The sequence below is a fragment of the Gasterosteus aculeatus genome, chromosome 3 (assembly GCF_964276395.1).
Source record: "Gasterosteus aculeatus chromosome 3, fGasAcu3.hap1.1, whole genome shotgun sequence".
NCBI classification, from domain to species: Eukaryota; Metazoa; Chordata; class Actinopteri; order Perciformes; family Gasterosteidae; genus Gasterosteus; species Gasterosteus aculeatus.
In genome coordinates, this window is record NC_135690.1 from 1,324,853 (window position 1) to 1,344,799 (window position 19,947).

A 19,947-nucleotide genomic window follows, 5' to 3' on the forward strand; every position below is an offset into this window, starting at 1 on the left:
TTTGTACATATTTAATGTAGAGCAGAACAATACAAACACTAAAAGAACACACGCTCTCAGTTAAGTAAATGCACGGTCATGTGTTCAGCTTGAAACTATTTGCTATTCTGTAAACCAAAAGTCAGGGGTGTCAGTCTACAATATTTAGTACTTTGTAGGTAAAGCGGTACCTTAGGATCCATTTAGAAATCCAACGGGAGCCAGTGCAAGGATGCTACAACGGGATAATAAAGTCCATGATCTTTTAATTAGCAGCAATAGCTTTCTCCAATATAAAAGTTACAGAGTGATATATTTTGTTGCTCAGTTGCCAACGACATTGACAAATGAGGGCAATTTGTATGATGTCAGCTCGACATTTCTGTCGTAACGCGAGCTTAAAGTAAATTGAAAACATAAGACACCATTTCTGCAACGGCGACGGCCAAGGACCCACAATAAACCCTTTATTAGCTTGTAGGTTTATTTCAGAATGGAGGGAGGAGAAAGTACGATACAAAAGTAAAATAACTCGTTTCCCGGTAGCTGTGTGGGTCACAGGCCAAAACGTCTGGAAGCGACTGATATATTTACTTGCATTCGGCCTCTAAAAGGATATTTTAGTTTAATGCAGCGCTCAGTTATGTAAATCCCTTTTATACTTTGCTAATCCCCTGGAGCATTGATGGCTTCTCCTTCACAGATAAAGGTAAAGAATTATCCCAAACAATCAGCGCATTGGGTCTTTCTCATGGTTTTAAACTGTGGGATTATTGATGTCACATACACAACTTGCTAACATGTAAAATAGTTTATTTTTGTAAATGTTTCTAAATTCAATTCCACAAACTCCAAACCTCATACTCTGTACACTTTAAAAGGCATTTTCAAAAAAAAAAAAAAAAAAAGGAACAAAAGAAAAATAACTGACTACACAACCAAGAATATGTAGCACAAACACACTGGCAGGATGATGTAATATCATACAAGAGAAGAAAAATATCCAAGAAACAATTTTGTTACAACCATTCATTGAGAAAATATATACAATTGAGTCTTCGGAAAGTTAAAAAAATACATGCCATATACATTACAAGTTCTAAGACTGTCTCCAAAATTTTACAGTCGACTTGAAATTGTGCACGCGAAAAACTCTTCCGTTTCTAAGCATGTGACTTGTGAAGTGTCAGTATAAGAAATATTTCTGATTAAGGAGAATGCCATTTCTGTCCAAAAGAGATAAAACAACCTACGGCTCCACACAAAGAGTTCCCCATTACGACTCCTCCCGTCACACACTGGTTTGCCTAACTCACAATATCATTAGACGTTTGCACCGTATTTTTAAAAGCAACGTAGAAACAAAAACAGGTAAATACATGTTGGTGTTCCTATTTGTGTTAAAAAGTTAAAAAGTCATTTTTGGGTTTCAAAACCTAATTCACAGTTCTTTAAAATCAAACCTGATTAACAGCAAACAGATCACACTGATCTCTTACTATTTGAAGAGTCTTTTTTTAAATTCTGTAACTGATAACTTGTTACGTTAGTCAACAAAAATATTTCTTTTTTTGAGTGGTCAAAGCATGTGTAAGTCACAAAACACTACGCTACAATACCTTACTTTTAATACAACAAAAATACTTTGTGAATTATTGTGGTTATATTACAAATTCTGTACAGAATAATCATAATATATACTCTCAAACTGAAATAACGTCCATCTTAAATAAATTTCAATAACAAACAAAACAAAAACAATTAAAAAACACCCAAACATCGAGAAGGTTAAGGTAGTATTTGGTCGGTTATTCCTATAGTTTTCTTTATGTACATTTATACAAAAAGTAACAGCATGTCTTCCTCAATCTTCAAAAACAATAGCAATCTAGCCTTCTTCAACTCAATCTCATCATTTTGAGGATAAAATTCATTCACTCAGTAATAAATACAAAACCTTTCGAATTCCACACAAATCACATGACAGAGATCTATGATAAAACTGACTCATGGAATCAAGTATTTTAAAAGTTTTTGTGTGTGTGGTTTTTTTTGTTGTTGTTTATTTTCTTTTTTGTTTTTAGTGCAAGTTAATATTCCCTTCGCGGTATTCGTTGCTGTACATTCCTCATTCAGTGATGTCTACATTTAGTCATACGGTATACATTAACGGTATGAAACAAAAGGGCCTGCCCTTAGTAAGCAATAAGGCCGCACCCTGCACAGTGCTTTCTCATTCGCTGGTGGATTCCGCACCCCATGTACACCGAAAAAAACGCACAGATACATACAGACAGATGGAGGCATCTCATACAACAGAGCCCCTCACTTATGGCACGAGTCACGTCCTGCTACTGTGTTACATTTCCCTTCCTCCGCCCCGTTTTCTTTCCGGGATCAAGATGAAACCAACACTTAAATTCAACCACCTCTCCAAAAGGGTTCATCGCACTCATTCATAAAATGACCTTAATGTGAAGCCTTTTTTCCTTTTCTTTCTTGGTGCAGAGACCACAGCATCCACACACCACAGCGAGGAATGCGTTTAGGTTTGTCGTTTTGCTCAGTTAATCCACTTCCTGCACTCGGGAGCTGCGCACTGGCAGGCGATCTTGTGCTGACCCTCCGCGGTGTCAAACTGGTAGTCAAAACACAGCTGGAAAAAAGGAGCGGAACATCATTTCTTGACAATCCCGTTCAAGCTACCGAATGCACGGCGAAAGCGTAGCTGTGAATCCCACTGCTTTGCTCTGGTAACGGTTTGGCATTGACCTCAAGTACTTGGGGTCAGGAGGGGCTGAAGAATCATGGTTAGCGGTAGCGCCTCAGCCAGCGTGGAAGCTTAGCCATCACTAGCGCCCGCTTGCTACACGGCGGCCAGGTCAATAGAAGCAGTGGGATTCATAATCAATGTAGTGAAAATTCTACACTTTATCAATCATCTTTTAAAAAGCAGGAACATGACGAAAAGCCATCTGTGATCTTTCAGGATATAGATCAGTTTCCACAGAGTTACTATTGAGTTCATGGCATATAGTGAACATTATTGCTGCCCTTTAAACAATATTTATCGTAGCAGCATTGATGAAATCCGAACCATACCGATCCATAATTCCAAAAAACTCTGTGGGAATAGTATAGTATATTCTAATGAAGATAAAGATATTCACCTCTTCTCCCTTTTCGACTCTGCGATTGCAGCTGATGATGATTTTGTAACCCCTTTCAAATGTGACCACCTCAGCAACACAGTTGGGGGCACAAGAGTGGTTGATGTATCTGGAAAAACACAGAAATGAAAGAGATTCATTACATGCAACAACATTTTCGACACACAGTTGAAAGTAGAAGGGGACGTGTGACATTTTACATTTACAATTAGTACCAATCAAAAAGTCTCATTCTAGTTTTGTTTTGATTTTGAGCTTAATTTAGAAATCTAAAATCTCTTAAAATGCAGTTTAAATTTCCGTCACATGTTAATAGAAACTCAAGTATTGTAAAAGGCGCGTTTTCAAGATGATCTGGAGCATCGCTGGGCGGAGGCTATCCTGCCCTATTAATGGAGCCTCACCTTAGAAAACAGTGACAAACCACAGCCCCGTGCTAGATGTGGGGCTGACGGATGTAATTCTATGTTCTCCTTATTTGTTTACAAAAATGTCACAATAACCAGGGGAATGTCACAGTACCTTGCCAGCCCTCCTGTGCGAGTGGCGTCTACCACGTGTTCGCTGTCGATGCGGAACATGAACACCGTTCGGTTCTGAGGAGCAGAAAGGGGATTTTATTCGCCGTTTGTTTTGGCAAACATAACGGGAGAAAATTGTCATTTCAGCTTAGAAAAGTGTCAAAACAGTACCTGAGATTTATAGCTCTTCTCCTTGCTGATGGCGACCTCATTTCGGAGGACGGTTCCGTTGTACTCGATCACCATAGTTTGTTTCTCGATGTCCCTCGCGGCGAACAGACCCAAGCCCTGTGAACGCACAGAGGTATAAGTCCCGCCCACAGGGAAGACAATGCAAGAGCATCAGCTGTCCTGTAAAAGCCGAGCAAGAAATAAAACACAATTTTGAACACTGACCTGGATGCGGGAGCGTGCCAGGTAGACATTGGCTCTCCACTCGCTCTTCATCCAGCGGTACTGAGAAGACCTGGGATGCACTACAGGGGGCTTGCTGTGGGGGGCGCCACCTTCTCCTTGGGCCACATTCTGGTTGGACCTGGCACTGCTGCTGGATACAGCCTGTGGATGCGGCCTTGAAGCACAGGAAGTAATGAAACCCATTGAAATATGAACTATATTACAACAATTAGAATGAGAAAGAAGGTCTTGCTTGAGGACAACAGACGGCGTCTCCATGTCAGCGTCCCTCTGCGTTACCTTATGACCAGAGAAGTGGAGGGAGAGCTGGTCCTTGGTTGGGCGCGGGCACAGCCGGCTGGATTGAATATGAGAGGCAACTCAACAAGAGGGTTGCGTCCGTACCGGAATGAGTACCGCACGCAGGCCTCCACTCCTGGGAGCTGGATTATAAGAATAAAGGGGGGTTATGTCCTGCAGCCTTTAAATAATATTATATCTGACCTGAGTGAAAGGAAAAAGAAAAAAAAACAAACCGATTCAGAGATCTTGACGACTGCAGGGACTGTGAGTCCAAACAAGTCCACTCCTTTCAGGTAAACGGGGAAGAGCTTCAGAGTGCCCGCCTCGTTTCTTTTCTCCGCAACGGGGCCGAGGACCTTATCCCACACTCCTAATTCCAGTGAGGCAAGGCACACAAGGTTAGAAGCCAAGCTCCCACACACGCAGCAACAACACTCCCGGGACGAACGGGCGAGGACAAACCTTTAGCAGAGGTGTCGGTCAGGACCAGGTCCTGGTAGCCCTGTTCGATCACTCTGATGGTAAACTCCGGCAGCTCCTCTCTGTCCTCGACGGAGCAGACGTAGCGGCAGCGCCGGTTCCCGTGGCGCATGCTCCAGTAGATGCGGCAAGCCTCGTAGCCCACTGGGAAGATGGCCGTCGAGGAATGGAAAGCGGCCATTTGCAGAGGGGTCAGTTGTCCCACGGCGTGCAGCACCAGGCTGCCGACCCGAAAGGTGTAGCCCAGCTCTGGCTGCCGGACGGCGGAGGCGATCTGCCGCACCTCGTCCCTCTGGACGTAGACGCGGCGGAAGACGGCGAAGCAGCGCAGCTCGTGCTCCAGCGCCTGCCCGGCGGTCCCGCGCGGCCTGTGGGCGTGACACAGCATGGTCTTGTCCTTGAAGAAGGTGCAGTGGGCGTGCAGCGCGCAGGTGAAATGGTAGACGTTGGTGCAGCGCAGGCGGTGGCAGCCGCTGGTGGCTCCGGTCTGCTGGCAGTAGGCGCAGCGCACCGTCTGGCTGCGGCGCAGCGCGAGCTCCACGTTGATCAGGGCGCCGGCCTGCGTCTCGTAGACCTCCGTCGACCACAGGGCGCAGTTGAGGTGAACCCACGCGTCGAGGTCGAGGTTGAGGAGCCGAGCGGGGCCGTCGGTGATCCCGTCGCCAAACTGGTGGCAGAAGCAGCATCGCCTGCGGTCCCGGAGCGACGCGGGGGGCCGCAGCGAGGCCCCGAGCTTCTTCAGGAGCTCGTCAATCTTATCCTCATCCGGGAGTTGCGAGTTCCCCCTTGGTACCAACACCTGGACAGTCCACTTCCTCCAGCGAAGTCCTTTCTGTCTCTTTCCCTGGTGCCAGCCATCATGGGACCTTGGCCGGGCCTTCAGCTTCATCGTGACCTTGATGGCATCGGACTTGATGTCCATCTTGGCCGTCTCGTCTGCCATGGGAAAGGGAATGGGAGGAGTGGAGGGGGGAGACTGCTTAGGCTGAAGCTGGGCCAGGCAGTGCACATCCAGCGATGACATGTTGTTGCTGTACTGGTGCAGGATCTTGGAAAGGCTCTCGGTTTGGTCGGGGTCGGGGAGAAGGGACACCGATTCCTGAAAAGATGAGACAACAACCATGATGTCCAGTAATAACATTCAAAAAAAAGAGAAATCAATTTTGTGTTATTTGGAGCCGTGGTGTTTTCCAGCTGTGCAGACCTTAGTTTCTGTGGTGGATCTGGATTGCAGGGGGGACGAGGAACAGTAGAGAAGGAAGCAGCTGTGACTACAGAACACCAGGTCTTCAGATTTCAAACGGGCTCCAGATTCCTAATGAGAGAAGTCCGAACTTTAACCGTCTGAATATAGAATGAGGTGTTAAATCAAAGCCTCCACGATTTGAACTGCTTAAGCTCAACTCATGTTAAAAAAAGTAATAAATTAAAAAAACATACGATATTCAAAATACCAACACACTAATGACTGAAGTCATGGGGTAGGCCATTTAACCCACCAATTCATCTGAAAGGGATTTAACTAGAGCCGGCCGGATTTACATAATCAGAGGATATATGCAGTATTACTGTGGTGCAATGTTTGTGTGCGTGAATGTTTATGGCCCCTAAGGCTGAACATAGATAATACTTTCATAGGTGAAGTCAGGGAAATCTATAATAAATGATCTAGAATCATTTGGCAGAGAGGACTTTCTCTGAACCGGTACTGTGTATGTATAAACTTTGTACATCGGTATTGTCAAATTCACTCTGATCGTGAAAGGTGGCTGAAAAGTGGCCTGCCTACTCATGTTCCACCCTGCGGCTATTCAAAGTATTTAAAACGCATTCATTTGGTACCTTCATGTGGGCGGGGAGATCTTTGATGGATTTCTGCACTCCATTTCCCAGAACCACCACCTTACAATGGCAACACCAGTGAGGTTTGCATCCCGGGCTGGCTGGGGGCCTCTGGTCTGGTCCTCGAGCCAGAGCTGCACCTGACGTAAGGAAAAGGGAGGACATTCCTAAGCGCATTTTCTGATTGTAAACCTACAGTGTAATGATACTTGACCTTCACGGTTGCTACTTTTTGCCCTTTCACAGGCAGTAATTATGTTTAGCGCTAATGAGACACGACTTTCAATTAAAAATGTTCCCATTTAATTTAGCTTTTCTCCCTCACCTGGGCTGTTGGGATGGAATCGGAAATGATGTGCCTGCTGCTGTTGCATCATTGCATGTGCTCCACTGGGCCTCATCATCTGTCCCGGCCGCCCGTGAAGCCCTCCGTTGTCGACTTGTCCGTGGAAGAGCCGAGGCTCCATGCCGTGGGGGCCCACCCGTGGCCCACTGAGCATTGATGGGTGCCCCCTGTCTGGCGTGCTGCTGACCTCGTAGCTACTGGGGATCTTCACGCACAGTAGGTCGGAAATGGCTGCCACCACACCTGTGATATTCTGAGAGGAAACAAAGGAAGTTAATTAGATCTTTCATCCAAACTCTCATTTATAAATCCACATTTAAAGTTAAAGTTGGCCCTAAAGTATGCTCTCTCATTGGCTACTTATTAGAGAAATAATAAAATCAAAGTCAATTTAGTCCTCCAAAGAGGCTGGTTTATCTGACTACTAACAAATCAGTGTCACATATTCATACCTCTGCTGCAGCTGGTCTCAGTGTGATAGCTACAGACACCAGCCCTTGTTTGGAATCATTAGACATGGAGCCAAAGGGGGAGCCGAAGAACATCGCCGACGGCTCTGTTTTGATGTCCTGCAGTTTGATTTGAGATCCTGGAAAATAAAAACGGAGCACATGCATAAAGCTTTGTACTACTACTTGTAAGGTACGCTGGAGTTGTGTATTTAATTGCATGCACAAAACACACCCAATTAATCATGATCACAATCAGAGAAATGAATGTCCTGTGTGTTTACCTTTCCCGTCAGGCGCAGGAAGCATGGGGAGGACCGGAGACAGACATGGGGACCGTGGCTCTTCCTTCACCAGAGACAAGTCAGGGTAGCGAGTGATCTCCATGCCGACCACGCTCTCAGGAGATGAGGATGGAACGAAACTGTCTGGTGTGTCCCTGTCCTTGCAAGGCTCCTGTCCTCTGTTGCTGTCATCATTTAAGGGGAAGAAACAAAAGATGAATCACGTGTGTCGGGACCGTGCGGCCCAGATCCCTTATCGCGATTACATGGGCACTAAACACAAACAAACGCTATGACAACGGTTAGTGGGCCAGTAGCCCTCCGAAAGACACTGAGAAGGAGTTTTACCTGAGCTCCTCCTGGTTGTTGTGAGGCGGTGTGGGCAGGGAGGCCGGTACATCCACAGTCTTGGGACCCTGTGCAATGGCCCGGGCTAGAAGGTCTTCCTCAGTCCTAAACGGAACATGTAGTGGCTTCGGGACCAGGCCTTTGGACACTGTGTGGAATAGGAGCACAACATCAACACGTGCACAGTATGTGCACTCAAAGGGAAGGTAATAATCCTCATTGCGAGACTAGGATTATGCAATACAGAGTCATGTAACTTCATTGAAGATTTCCTACGCAGGGATTGCTGCTTAATGTCTGTAAACGAGATGGTCAAACCGTCACCTCACTGTATATGTATTTAGACTGCCAGTTTAGTGGCCTCTTGGATGAAAACTTGCACGTGACCGGAGGTTAGACTGCCAGAAATATCCCAAACACAGCAAAATAATGGGGAAATAGATGCCAGGACAGAGCAGGATGTCCACATACTTCTAGTTGTTCTAAGTGATCATCAAGAGGGATTCATGAGTCAATGAATGGTTGTGTCTGGTAAATCCTGCGTTGTACACCTCTAAGGTACGTCCGTCGGAGCGCTTACCCAAGGCGGCAGCTTTGCTGGCCAGCTCTTCCGTCGTGGCAAATCCATTGATCATCTTCTGTCGGTTCACCGGTGGTGGGGTGGGTGGAAGCGACGCCGGTGGTGTTGGTGGATTGCTAAGGTTACTCTGCTGTAGGAATCAAAACCAAAATGCAGAGTCAGCGCATGCCACGCACACACAAAACACACAGTCCACTGTTAACCCAGTTGGTACGGTAAGCGGATCTCACCTTGTAGGCCAGCTGGGAGTAATAGTCGGACACTCCGTCGAGTGAGGCGCTGCCGAAGGTACCCGACAGGAGGTTCTCTCCATTAAGCTGGCCGCTGCCGTAGGGAGCGAAGTGGGCAAAGTTGACCCCAATCAGCGGCTCCATTAGGGGCAACAGGGAGAGCTGCTGTGTCAGGAGGGAGAAACAGGAGTTTGTGCATTACATTTATGATGATCATTCATCTTAGTATTAGGTTTGGTGTGCAGGATTATACCCTAACATCTTCTTTTACTGCCTGTAAAATCCCCCACAATGTTACCTCTTAATATAGACCCTCGTGCCTGAGGTGAAATCTCTGCAACTGTGGCCTCGAGTTTTGATTGACTACCAGAAGAATACTAGCAACAACAACCTAAAAGTATAATGTGGCAAATGGGAGGAAAAATCTGTTCAAGGAGCTTTCCCTGCTCAAAACCACGCAGCCATTATTTCCCTTTATTTCGCTTTGTGTGATACTAGTGTGAAAAACCAGCATACAAAGTGCCCACTCATTTGGTTCTGAAGAGCTATACTAAATGACGGTGAGGTGATATTGTACTACATTTCTAATGAGTCCGATTCATGATGTTTAAATTAATAAACCTCTATCAATGAACTGCTTGGTGTATAATCATGAATCGCCTTTCACTTTCCTGAATAATAACACCCTCTAATACATGTGTGCAACTGTGGTCCACGATCTTATTACAATACAATGCTTATAATATGCAAAATTAGTGCCTGTGCACTCGGTGGACACCATTAATTAATCAACACTGCTGAATTCTGAATAAGGTGTTGGGATTCCAAGCCATAATCCTCCTACCATCCCCTGTTCCCAAAGAGGTGTAGTGGTGCAGCCCCAACCAATTTAATGAAGAGCAGGTGATACGGACTTGAAATGAATCTTACCTGTTTGATTTGGCTCATTACAGTGTCGGGGCCAGAGTGCATTAGTTGCCGCTCATCCCCTTCCTTCTTCCTCTTCTTGTAGCGAGATGTAGTCTTCTCCCCTCCTTTCGGTGCCCTCTTGTTCCTCCCTTTCTTCTTCTCCTGTTCAAGGAGCACCGTTCCAGCGAAGTCTTGAGTGCCATCCGAGTACGCCTGGAGACGTGAAAAAAGCATAAATTGAGTTATGCCTCCAAGTTGGATGTTTTCAAACACTGAACTATGACTCATTCATAAATGTACAGCTATGACTCATACCAATTTAACCACCCTCCCGCCCCCCGTCTGAATCACCTGGCCCGTCTATGACTCACTATGTTGATCGCTCGGCGCTCTAGCACTATGACTAACACAAAGACACCAGACTGACCCCATTGCTGTCCATGGAGCTTTGCCTCAGCAGGGCTTTGCAGTCTGCCAGCTCCTCCTCCTCCAGGCGCATGCTCTCCTCTGACCTCTGCTGGGACAATCCAGATGGAGGTGTGCTCTTGTTCTTCAGAAGGTGTTTCAGTAGTTCATTGCCCGCCTCCCCCTTGTTGGGACTTTGCCCCGCAGGGAAGGGGGACACACTCCCCCTTTTACCCTCCTGCTTCACGTAGCTCATTTCCGAGCCGATGGGGCCTTCCCGGGGCCCGTGACACTCGCTGGCATCCATCTGCTCCAGCTTGATGTTGTTAAGGATCCTGTCGTGTTCCTGAGCCTGGGTTCTTGCTGCGTCCGACGAGCCGCCGTGGTGTCCGGATTGGCCTCCAGAAAGCTGCCTCTCCAGCTCAGAGTGACTGGGGGTGGAGGATCCCAGTAAGGGGGACCTTGAAAGGTCCTGCTCACCAAACAGATGGGTGTTCCTGGTTGGAGTAGAGGAGGTGTCTGAGACACACGGTGTGAGCGGGGCTGTAAGGTCCGAGTGAGGCGTTGAAGGGGTCTTCACTGAATCGGCGTCGTCATCCTTCTTCTTTTTTCGGTTCCTTTTCTTCTTGCCCTTCTCGTCTGGAATGATGTTGGAGTAGAGTTGGATGAGAGACTGACCGGAGCCTGGAAAGTTAGACGGTAGAGGCGTAGCCGAGTCGCCTCCAAATGGTGGACCCTCACCCGGCATCGGAAGCATCAGTCCTGGCCCGCTGAAGTGACGAGGTCTCTGTTGACATTGGGCAAAATTCGGCGCTTGTAGGCCGACATTATCAGATCCCAAACCGGGCCCCATGTCGCGGTGCATCATCCCATTGCCCATCATGGCCCTCCTTTCGCCTTGCATGAACGCCCCGGGCGGGGAGCCCATGCCGGGCTGCATGCCCTGCTGCTGGGGGAACATCGGTGCAAGTTGCTGCTGTTGCTGCTGCAGAGGAGGCCTCTGGGGCTGCATGAAGTCTTGTGGCAGCTCGGCGTTGAAAAACGGCATCTGAGCGAGCGGTGCCATGTTCCCCTCTGGCCCCATCATCCCTTGTTGCTCCATTTCCATGCGGTGTTTCAGGGCTCTCTGACGTTCCACTTCATGCATTAGCTGCACCCGCTGTCTCTCCTGCTGCTCCCTGAGCCTCTCCCGCCTCTCCCGCTCCTGAAAGCCTTCACTGAATGGGTTGTTGTCATCAAACTTCACACCACCTCCCTGTACGGGTTTTACACCACCGGGTGGAGCTGGTGGTGCCTGGGGATCCACAGGCATTTGCGAGTGTTGAGGTATATTACCTATTGGCATCTGATGAGGTTGACCTGGATTTCCCACAGGTACTTGGGGGTGCATTATGGGGGGCATTCCCGGGCCCGCCATGGGCATGGGAGCACCAGGGTGCCAGCCGGGTGGTGGGTTGGGATTACAGGGAGGTGGATTTGGCGGGCCAGGATGAAGTGGCATCTGCATTATAGGGTTGAGAGGAGGTTGGACATTCGGCGGTCCACTCGGGACCATTCCAGCGGGGCCAGGCATTGGGTGCATCCCAGGCAGTACGGGTGTCATATTGTTCTGCTGCTGTTTGACTCGATACTCCTCTATGAGTTCAGCGTGCTCCTTCTGCTGCTTGCGGATCTGAAACAAAACACATTAAGAAAAAATATCACGTTCACGTTCTTTTGATCAGACCCAAGGGTAGAAATGTATGATTTTAATTTCAAACACAAACTGAAGAATTTAACTTTAAAGCAGAAGTTGGAATATACAACCACGACATTGTTTTCAACGCTACTCTCTCAGGTAGTGAAAGCACGTTGACAGGGGCAGTGCAGACACAATCCTGTCACATGGCAATTCATCACTTTGTCGTCACTTGTCACTTTGTCTCTTGTCTGTTACTTGTTCGTTAGTGCACTTTATGCTTAATATTTTTCTTTTTAACTTTTTAATATTTAATATTGTTTAACTTTATTCCCTTGTTTTATACTAAACCATAGCCTTATTCTACTAACCCATTGCATTAGCATTTCATTCCACTTTATTTTATTACTTGTGCACTGCTGTCTTCTCTGTCTACTGTCGCGCACTAACCGCCAAGACAAATTCCTTGTATGTTTGACATATTTTGGCTAATAAATGTTTCCTGATTCCTGTGTGTCCAAGTATATTTAGGAAAGTCTGTTTTTAAATACCAAAACAATTAGACTACTTAGTTCATATGTAATACTAATGAAGTATACTATTAATGTAAGATAAATAAAAAATAATGCAGTTCAAATAAATATTTTAACTCTTAAATAATTGCGTTTCCCTTCCCCTTAAAATGCTACTTATTTGTAATGACACTACAAATAAACTTTACAGTTAATTTGTTTAAATAATTCAGATATACCTTATTTGAACGCCATACATCCTCCATAACATAGTCTTAATTACTGTCGACATGTAGGCAACTACTTCTAGTGCACGGCCATATGAACACAAAACGCTGCTTCACACGTCTAATGAGAGGAAAATGCTGTGGTAAGCCATTGTTGAGGGGACGGCAGAGATTGATTCAGTGGTGGAGCTTGACAGGCCGAATATTTACCTGCTCCAGTTGTTTCTGCACTACACCCTGCTGCTCCGTGACATGTTTGAGCTGCTCAGCGTCCTCCTCAGGGAACTCTCTCCCTGCCTTCTTAGCCGTTCTCTGCTTGGCAGACAGGGCTTTCTTAGACTTCCTGTGGGCCCCAATCTTCTCTTCCAGAAACTTCTGCTGCATCTGAAGTAGTTGCTGAGTCTCCTGGAGCCACTCCTCGTATTGAGCCCTCTGAGCATTGTCTGAAAAAAAACAACCATTGTTGGCAATCTTGACAGCACGACAAAACAAACATCTTAATATTTCACGGCCTGACTGCCCTTCAAAAGAAAAGGTTGAAAATACTTTTCAAGCGAACTTACTGACAAATCCTGGTCCAAAGTTTGGAGGAGTCGGTCTTGCTACTTGTGTCAGTTTTCCATCCTGAAAGCAAAGTTGACAAATATGTTATATGTTTTTCATTATAGATTCGTATAATATCCAAGAAGATTGATAATTCAATTACCTGTCCAACAACTTGTGGAGGAAGCGGTGTGCTTTCGGGACAAGGTGGTGGAGGACCAGGAGGAAATCTGTGATGGAGCAATACATCGACCACACAGCATTTTGTCATCCAATCCACCACAGTAGCAATTATCATTGCTTTAAAACCAAAATTCTGCTCAAGAAAGAAAAACCCTTTTTACCTGTTCATGACCATTGGGGCCATCCCCATGTTGTTCTGAACCATGACTTTGTTGATGCCTTTCAGAGCAACCATTTTAGCTTTCATGATGGGATCAGTGATGGCATCAAAATCTGAAAAGGAAAAATAATGCACTCTCAATACACAGCGGGTCTCAAACATGCCCATGACTACAAGTTGTGGCCCGAGTGCTTTACCGATGTTGGGGAAGAAGGAGTCGCTGGAGCGCTGGCGTATCATGGCCTGCATCTGCCTCTGCTGCTGTTGCTCCTGCCTCTCCTGGTCGAGAAGGTCCTGCAATAGGAGTGGCTGCTCCTCTAGCAGGAGAGGACGGTGCAGTTGGCCGTGCTGACCCAACGCTTGGCTCAAGGCCTCCTGCTGGGCCAGCGTCAGGCCGCTCTGGTCCAGAACACTCTGGTCCAATCCATCTTCCCCAAAGTCGCTCATAGAGGTTTCTCCTGCAGTGTCGGTAAGTCCCGTGTCGGTGGCTTGGTTCGGCTGGGGCATGAGGTTAACTCCTTGACTGACAGACTCAATGATTGGATTTAATGACTGTTCCTCAGGCTGCTGCTTTATGAGTAAACCAGACAGCACCGGGGTGGAGTCAGAGAGCCCTCCCTGCTGGTTTGAGGTTTGCTGGTCTACAACATCAGAGAGTTGCTTACAGTCTTTGACTTCCATTTTAATTTCTTGTCCAAGTGCCAAAGAAGCAGAGTCCTGACTCCCGGGGGCTTCTAGCTTAACTTCAGCTACCGACTGAACCCCGGAGGACTCCGACATTGCAGAAAGTGATGCCGAACTGGACGACGCCCCACTTCCTGTGCAGGTGTTTTTGTTGATGTCTGTGGTGTCTGCACTGTCATCCATAGGATCACTGAGATCCAGTTCGTGATTAAACATGTCTTTCTTGATGTCATCTAGGTCAGGGTCCGTATAGGCAATGATGTCAAATTTCCCAGATTTTAGGAAGTCATCAAGGTGTAGGTCATTCGTCTCCAGATCCAAGTCTTTGCCATCTTCAGGGTCCAAATTGAGATTTTCCAAGTCAGCATCCACCAAGTCTTTCACCTCCACGTCCTCAAGATCTTTGACAGCTGATTCTTCTGCATCCAGTTTCTCCTCCACACCTTCACTACCGGACACGGAGCCTCCCTCAGTCTGCCCAGCAGGGTGCGCCGTCAGGATCATAGAGGCTGCCATGTTCTGGGTCTCATTTGAAGCAGGCTGGCTCATGGATCTCATCAAATGGGATTGTCTGAGTGCGTGGTTTCCTGACATTTGGGCGTGCTGATGAAGATTGTCCATGCTGGCAGACAGCTGTACATGCCCACTGTTGCTGGCCATGGGGTCCATCATCCTGGCCCCCTGATTAAAAGGGAACCTGGAGTCGGGTGTTCCTTGGAATCCCGGTAGCCGCTGACCCTGCAGATTGAGATCCATGTGGCTTCCTTGCATAGCACCAGGCGGAAACGGCATACGAGACCTGTTTTCTATGGCTCTGTGTCGCAGCTCGATGAAAGGCTGACCCATTATGTTGTGCTGCTGCACTGGCATGCCACGCGGCGGGAAGTGCTGGGGAAGCCCCATCGGGTTACCCCCCATGTTCTTTGCCATTTCGGCAGACATGGACCGTCGCATTTGAGGAGGGACGTCCTGCATTGGGTGTTGCCCTCGAGGGAAGAACTCTTGGGCCCCATGAGGTCCAAGAGCCCCAGGTGGAAACGCAAACCTAAAATAGGATAAGAGAACAAAATGTAAAAATACAGAGCATGGGACTTCCTAGATTTGTGCAGTGGTGAGTAATCGATTACAGAATATCCTAAAAATGGCATCATCACACAAACCTTGGTCCTGGATGTCTCAAACTAGGATCTCCAGGATGTGGGCCCCTGGGGAGTTGTCCGTCATTAGGGAAAGGGCCACGCTGATTGCCTAGAAAAGGTCCAGGAAACCGCATTGGCCCTCTCATGGGTCCTTGTCCAGGATAAGGTGGGGGAGGCCGGTTGAACATTTCCCCCTGATGCCCAGGGCCCTCCTGGGGCCAGGGCCGTGCTGCTCCTGGGGTTATGATGCCAGCGGGTTCCTGAGGGCCCCTCTCCTGTCGAATAGCACTCCTCTGTTGCTGCTGCTTGAGGATTAGCTCTCTAATTCTTTGTCGCTAAAAAAGACAAACAAAGGTACATATATTTAGCCCGTAACATGGTGAATGGGCCAACTATAGCGTTCAATAGTATTTCTACAGTTACAACAGATCGTCAGCTACTTAAAACTCCACAGTTTTTGACTTCCTTTACGTGCTTCTATCCCTGACATTCTCAATTCCCAAAAATGGGCTTAATAATATGGCTCACTATATGGCTTGGCAGGGTGTCGTTGCTGCTGTGTGGTTATCTGACGGTCGTTCTTGCCGTGTTTAACTATTAATGTCTCTGAATCTCACTAACTGAGTGAAACATTCAAAAACTGATGGCCAAAGCTAAAACTACGACCATCGTGTTTAAAAAACACCCAAATATTTTATGTTAGGAAAACGAGAATGGACAACAATAGAATTGCTTTAGTATCGTATGAGTGATACGAACATTCAGACAAGGCTTTTCACGTACCTGTCTAAGTCTCTCCTCACTCTCAGCGAGAGCAACGCCTTCAGAGGAAGCACCATGCATTTGCGGGTTGTTAGACAGATGGCCCGGGTCATGAAGAACAGTTCCATTGTTACCTAGAAATGACTGATCTTTCATTTCCATTTTCTCCATCGACTGTGGCCGAGGGGTCATGGGGGCTTGCTCATATGGGTCATGGCCGGGTGTTTGAATGGGTCTCCTGGAGGGTGACTGTGTGAATCCATCTTCTGAAACACTGGGGTGTTTCGGTGTTTGTGAGCCTGGATGAGGAAAGGTCTCGTGAAGTCGGCCTTGAGGTGGGGAGAAAAGATCCTGGCTTCCCATCAGTCCTAGCCTTGGTCCTTGTCTGCCGAGCACATCAGGACCAGGCCGTGGGGTCCCTGGGGGCTGGGCGTAGGGGTCACTGAGCATCGGTCTGGAAGCCCCAGGCTGGGGAAACATGTCACTGCTCCCTGGCCTAGATGTCCCGGGCGTACTGGTAAATGGCTCTATTGTCCCCCTCTGGCTGCCCGGGGACTTAGAAAACCTGTCTCCAACAGAGGGCCGTGGAGTACCTGGTGGCTGAGCGTAAGGGTCCACTGAGTGGGAAGGGGACATCCTCTGTCCATGGTGCGGCTGATGTGTGAACTGGTTCATCCCACTTGGTCGAGGAGTAGAAGGAGCTTGTGAGTAGGGGTCTGAAGACGGGTTAGAGGCGTAGTTGTCGTGTGGACGCGGGGTGCCGGGGGGTCGGGCATAGGGCTCAAAAAATGGGCGAGGTTGAGCACTGGCTTCATTCATGGATCGTTGGTTACCTGTAGACTGAGAGAAAGGGTCAGTGGCCGGTTTGTTGGATCCAGGGGGCTGGGCGAAAGGGTCATAGGTGAAGTGGTCGGGCCTCGGAGTAGAAGGTGCATGGGCGTAGGGGTTTCTAGACATTTGAGTCATTGGTCCTGGCTGAGTAAACGGGTGCACCTGAGGGTGATGTTGTCCCATTCGAGGAGGACTGGTGAAGTTGTCATTTCCGCATGGTCTCGGGGTATGCGGAGGCTGAGCATAGGGGTCATTGAGCTGATTCTGGGAGAACCTGTCGGTAGGATATGGGCCGGGTCGGTTGAAGGTATCCTGAGCCTGAGGAGGGGGCATAGGGGTTTTGAACAGAGGGACTGAGCCAGATTCATTACTTCCAGGGATTGGTGTTAGTAAAGGCCTTGAGTAAGGGTCAGACAAGATCATCCGGTTCTGGGCCATGCGCTGGTAGGCCTCATTCCTTATCATGGGCCTTGAGTATGGGTCTCTGCCCGGAGAGCCCATGGGGGGCCTTCCCTGAGCAGCCTGACTGGCCCTTGGGGGACCCATGGGCTTCAGGAAGGGGTCCATTTCCCCAGTTGGCCTTGGCGTGTCCGGTGGTTTGGCATAAGGGTCACTGCTCATTGATGTTGGAGAGCCAAAAGATTCATTAACAGGGGAGGGTCTCCCTCTGTCCTGCTGCTCCATCAAGGACGTGGGGGATTTACCAGATTCCACAGCCATTCTGCGACATGTATTTGGAGGTCTCGGGGTCCCAACCATCTTGGCATATGGGTCCCATGGAGAAGAGGGTCTGGAACCAGAGGAACCCGGTGAGAACACCTGTGGGGACTGAGGCTGGGACGAAGAGCCGGATGGAGGGGGAGGAGGTGGTCGTAGGAACACATCCTCTGGGGGACCTGAAGTTGGCGTCCCTGGTAGCTGCGGCCTGGCAAAGCCGTCTTTAGAATTGAGCTGCTGAATGGGGGACATGCTGCCATTGCTGGGCTGGGAGGCCGGGCTCTGGTTTCCACTGTTGTTGCCATCTTCCTCTGACTGGCTGTTGCTCTGCTGCTGCTGTTGTTGCTGCAGTTGCTCATTCTTAACTTGCTCCAATTTCTGAGTGGCTTCAATTTTGGCTTGCTGTTTGCTTTTCTGCCTCATTTGCTGTTGGAAGGGCACAGTGGAGATTAGGGTTAGCCGTCAAAAACGGATGCAGCAAATATCAGTCTCATGCCAAAAATGAACTGGACCTACTAACCACCAATGTCATCAGGGTTAATGTGGAGGATAGTGCAGTTGTTTAGGGAGCTTTACTAAACCACCACTTCTAGGCTGTCTTAATATAATGTGGACCTGCCGCTGCATTCCCTGACTTCATTGCATACACTCTTACCTGTCTAAACTTCCACTCTTGTTCATGCTCTGACTCTTTTGGTTTCAAAGGGTCTTTAAACAGCAGTTCTGTGTCTAGTGGTATGTTGGGATCAAACACCTCAGGGGGCTGTTGCTGCGGATGGTGCCTCTTCACCGTCTCATTCGACATCTGGACTTTGTTGATGCGCAGGGCTGCTCGGTTATCTCTTGCCTTTTGCTAAACAGCAAATCAATCACAATTGCAAAATGTAAACATATGAGCATATGATTTACTATTACACTACAAAATAATTCATGAACACAAGATTACACATGAAATATGGCTGCTAAAGCCAACCTTTAAAATGGAAACACGTGTAAAACTGTAAATCAAAACGTGTCTGCATGAAACATCCAAATTATCTTTCATAGCTTTGTTTTAATATCCCACTATGATACATTGGTGCTTCAGTAATGGCGGGTGAGTGTATTTCATAAGCTGACTTCTAGCTTCCCTCTCATTAGTCCAGCTACCTTGGAGTGGACTGTGTGTTCAAAACAGCACGATGGTTCAGAGCTGATGTACACATTTCATAACCTCCCTCGTTTATGGGTCAAGCATCGAGCAATGTCAGCACCCCGAAAAGATACAATCCCAAGAGACGGTATAGGAAATCACACAAGGGCTATTATTGAACATTGCAATGCTAGTACACAAGTCGTGAAGGTTGAAAAGGGGATTACAGGCACAAAGAGAAGAAAAACAATCTGAATCTCTGAATCTATCCACCCGGGTTGGAATCCACAAGAGGGAATAGTGGCAGATTTGGTACTTGGTCACTAGTGTCGAGTCCGCGCGTAGCTGGATAAAGCACTCCAAGGATGTTGACTGAAACATTTAAATGAATCTGATTGGCTAAAGCCATTTTTCATCAAAAATGTCTGAGGGACTGACATTCTATGCCATTTCACCCACTGTAGTAACTTCACCTCTTTGTGCTGAATACGTAAACTGTGCTGTATATTGCTGTAAATCAGGGATCTCAATAGATAAGATTTGTTAAGTGGGAGATCAAACAAAAGCCATGAAAGACAACAGCTACCATGTAACCTTGACACTGTATACATTTATACATTTTACACTTGGAAAATGGCCTCTGCCAGACATAAACTGTGAGTGACCTTAATTACCCAGGCCATGGTGAGTTCTAACACTGAGCAGGGCTTTCTATGTTAATCAGTTGCTTTGTAAATGACCAGAGTTCAAATGACATTGGCAAGAGGCAAGAGGTCAGATGCGAATGACGAGTCGTCCTTCAGCATACTAATATAAGCGTGGTGACAGTTCTATGTCTGGCATGGTTAGAAATGGGAATAGACTTTGAGATAGTTAAAGAACATCTGCAAAAAATGTGAGTGATCTTACCACATATGGGGCCCTGTCTTGGGAACTAGCTTTCCTCCAGAGTTTTGCAATTTGCTTTACTCTCGTAGACCAATCTGAAGAAAGAATATGAGCAGGAGTTGTCATGCCAACAGTCTCACACAGCATACAAGGTTCTTTCTTATACTGTTGGACTGAAACGGTGCAGGAGGCACACCCAAACAAACAGCCAGGGATGGGCAGAATTAAGAGCAATGATGAAGATTTCAA

General features: G+C 47.4%; 1 protein-coding gene across 13 annotated transcripts in view; it reads right to left on the reverse strand.

The window, feature by feature from the left end:
* Positions 1 to 775: 775 nt before the first annotated feature.
* The window catches only part of kmt2cb (lysine (K)-specific methyltransferase 2Cb), a 56,107-nt gene continuing 36,935 nt past the window's right edge, over positions 776 to 19,947 (reverse strand). For 9 of the 13 annotated variants that reach the window (XM_078098605.1, XM_040170551.2, XM_078098607.1 and 6 more), the window contains 27 exons: positions 19,720 to 19,793; positions 18,334 to 18,531; positions 16,152 to 18,104; positions 15,390 to 15,703; positions 13,743 to 15,274; positions 13,547 to 13,658; positions 13,366 to 13,432; positions 13,223 to 13,283; positions 12,870 to 13,102; positions 10,265 to 11,914; positions 9,859 to 10,050; positions 8,929 to 9,093; positions 8,699 to 8,828; positions 8,119 to 8,266; positions 7,771 to 7,955; positions 7,490 to 7,626; positions 7,017 to 7,290; positions 6,692 to 6,831; positions 6,054 to 6,164; positions 4,832 to 5,948; positions 4,603 to 4,739; positions 4,367 to 4,509; positions 4,067 to 4,241; positions 3,842 to 3,958; positions 3,672 to 3,745; positions 3,150 to 3,258; positions 776 to 2,635 (listed from right to left, as the gene is read on the reverse strand). In XM_078098605.1, the coding sequence (XP_077954731.1) occupies positions 2,543 to 2,635; positions 3,150 to 3,258; positions 3,672 to 3,745; positions 3,842 to 3,958; positions 4,067 to 4,241; positions 4,367 to 4,509; positions 4,603 to 4,739; positions 4,832 to 5,948; positions 6,054 to 6,164; positions 6,692 to 6,831; positions 7,017 to 7,290; positions 7,490 to 7,626; positions 7,771 to 7,955; positions 8,119 to 8,266; positions 8,699 to 8,828; positions 8,929 to 9,093; positions 9,859 to 10,050; positions 10,265 to 11,914; positions 12,870 to 13,102; positions 13,223 to 13,283; positions 13,366 to 13,432; positions 13,547 to 13,658; positions 13,743 to 15,274; positions 15,390 to 15,703; positions 16,152 to 18,104; positions 18,334 to 18,531; positions 19,720 to 19,793 (9,641 nt within the window). In that variant the 3' untranslated portion in view covers positions 776 to 2,542. The remainder of the gene's footprint in view (positions 2,636 to 3,149; positions 3,259 to 3,671; positions 3,746 to 3,841; positions 3,959 to 4,066; positions 4,242 to 4,366; positions 4,510 to 4,602; positions 4,740 to 4,831; positions 5,949 to 6,053; positions 6,165 to 6,691; positions 6,832 to 7,016; positions 7,291 to 7,489; positions 7,627 to 7,770; positions 7,956 to 8,118; positions 8,267 to 8,698; positions 8,829 to 8,928; positions 9,094 to 9,858; positions 10,051 to 10,264; positions 11,915 to 12,869; positions 13,103 to 13,222; positions 13,284 to 13,365; positions 13,433 to 13,546; positions 13,659 to 13,742; positions 15,275 to 15,389; positions 15,704 to 16,151; positions 18,105 to 18,333; positions 18,532 to 19,719; positions 19,794 to 19,947) is intronic. The other 4 variants (XM_078098599.1, XM_078098598.1, XM_078098602.1 and 1 more) reach the window with 3 other exon arrangements.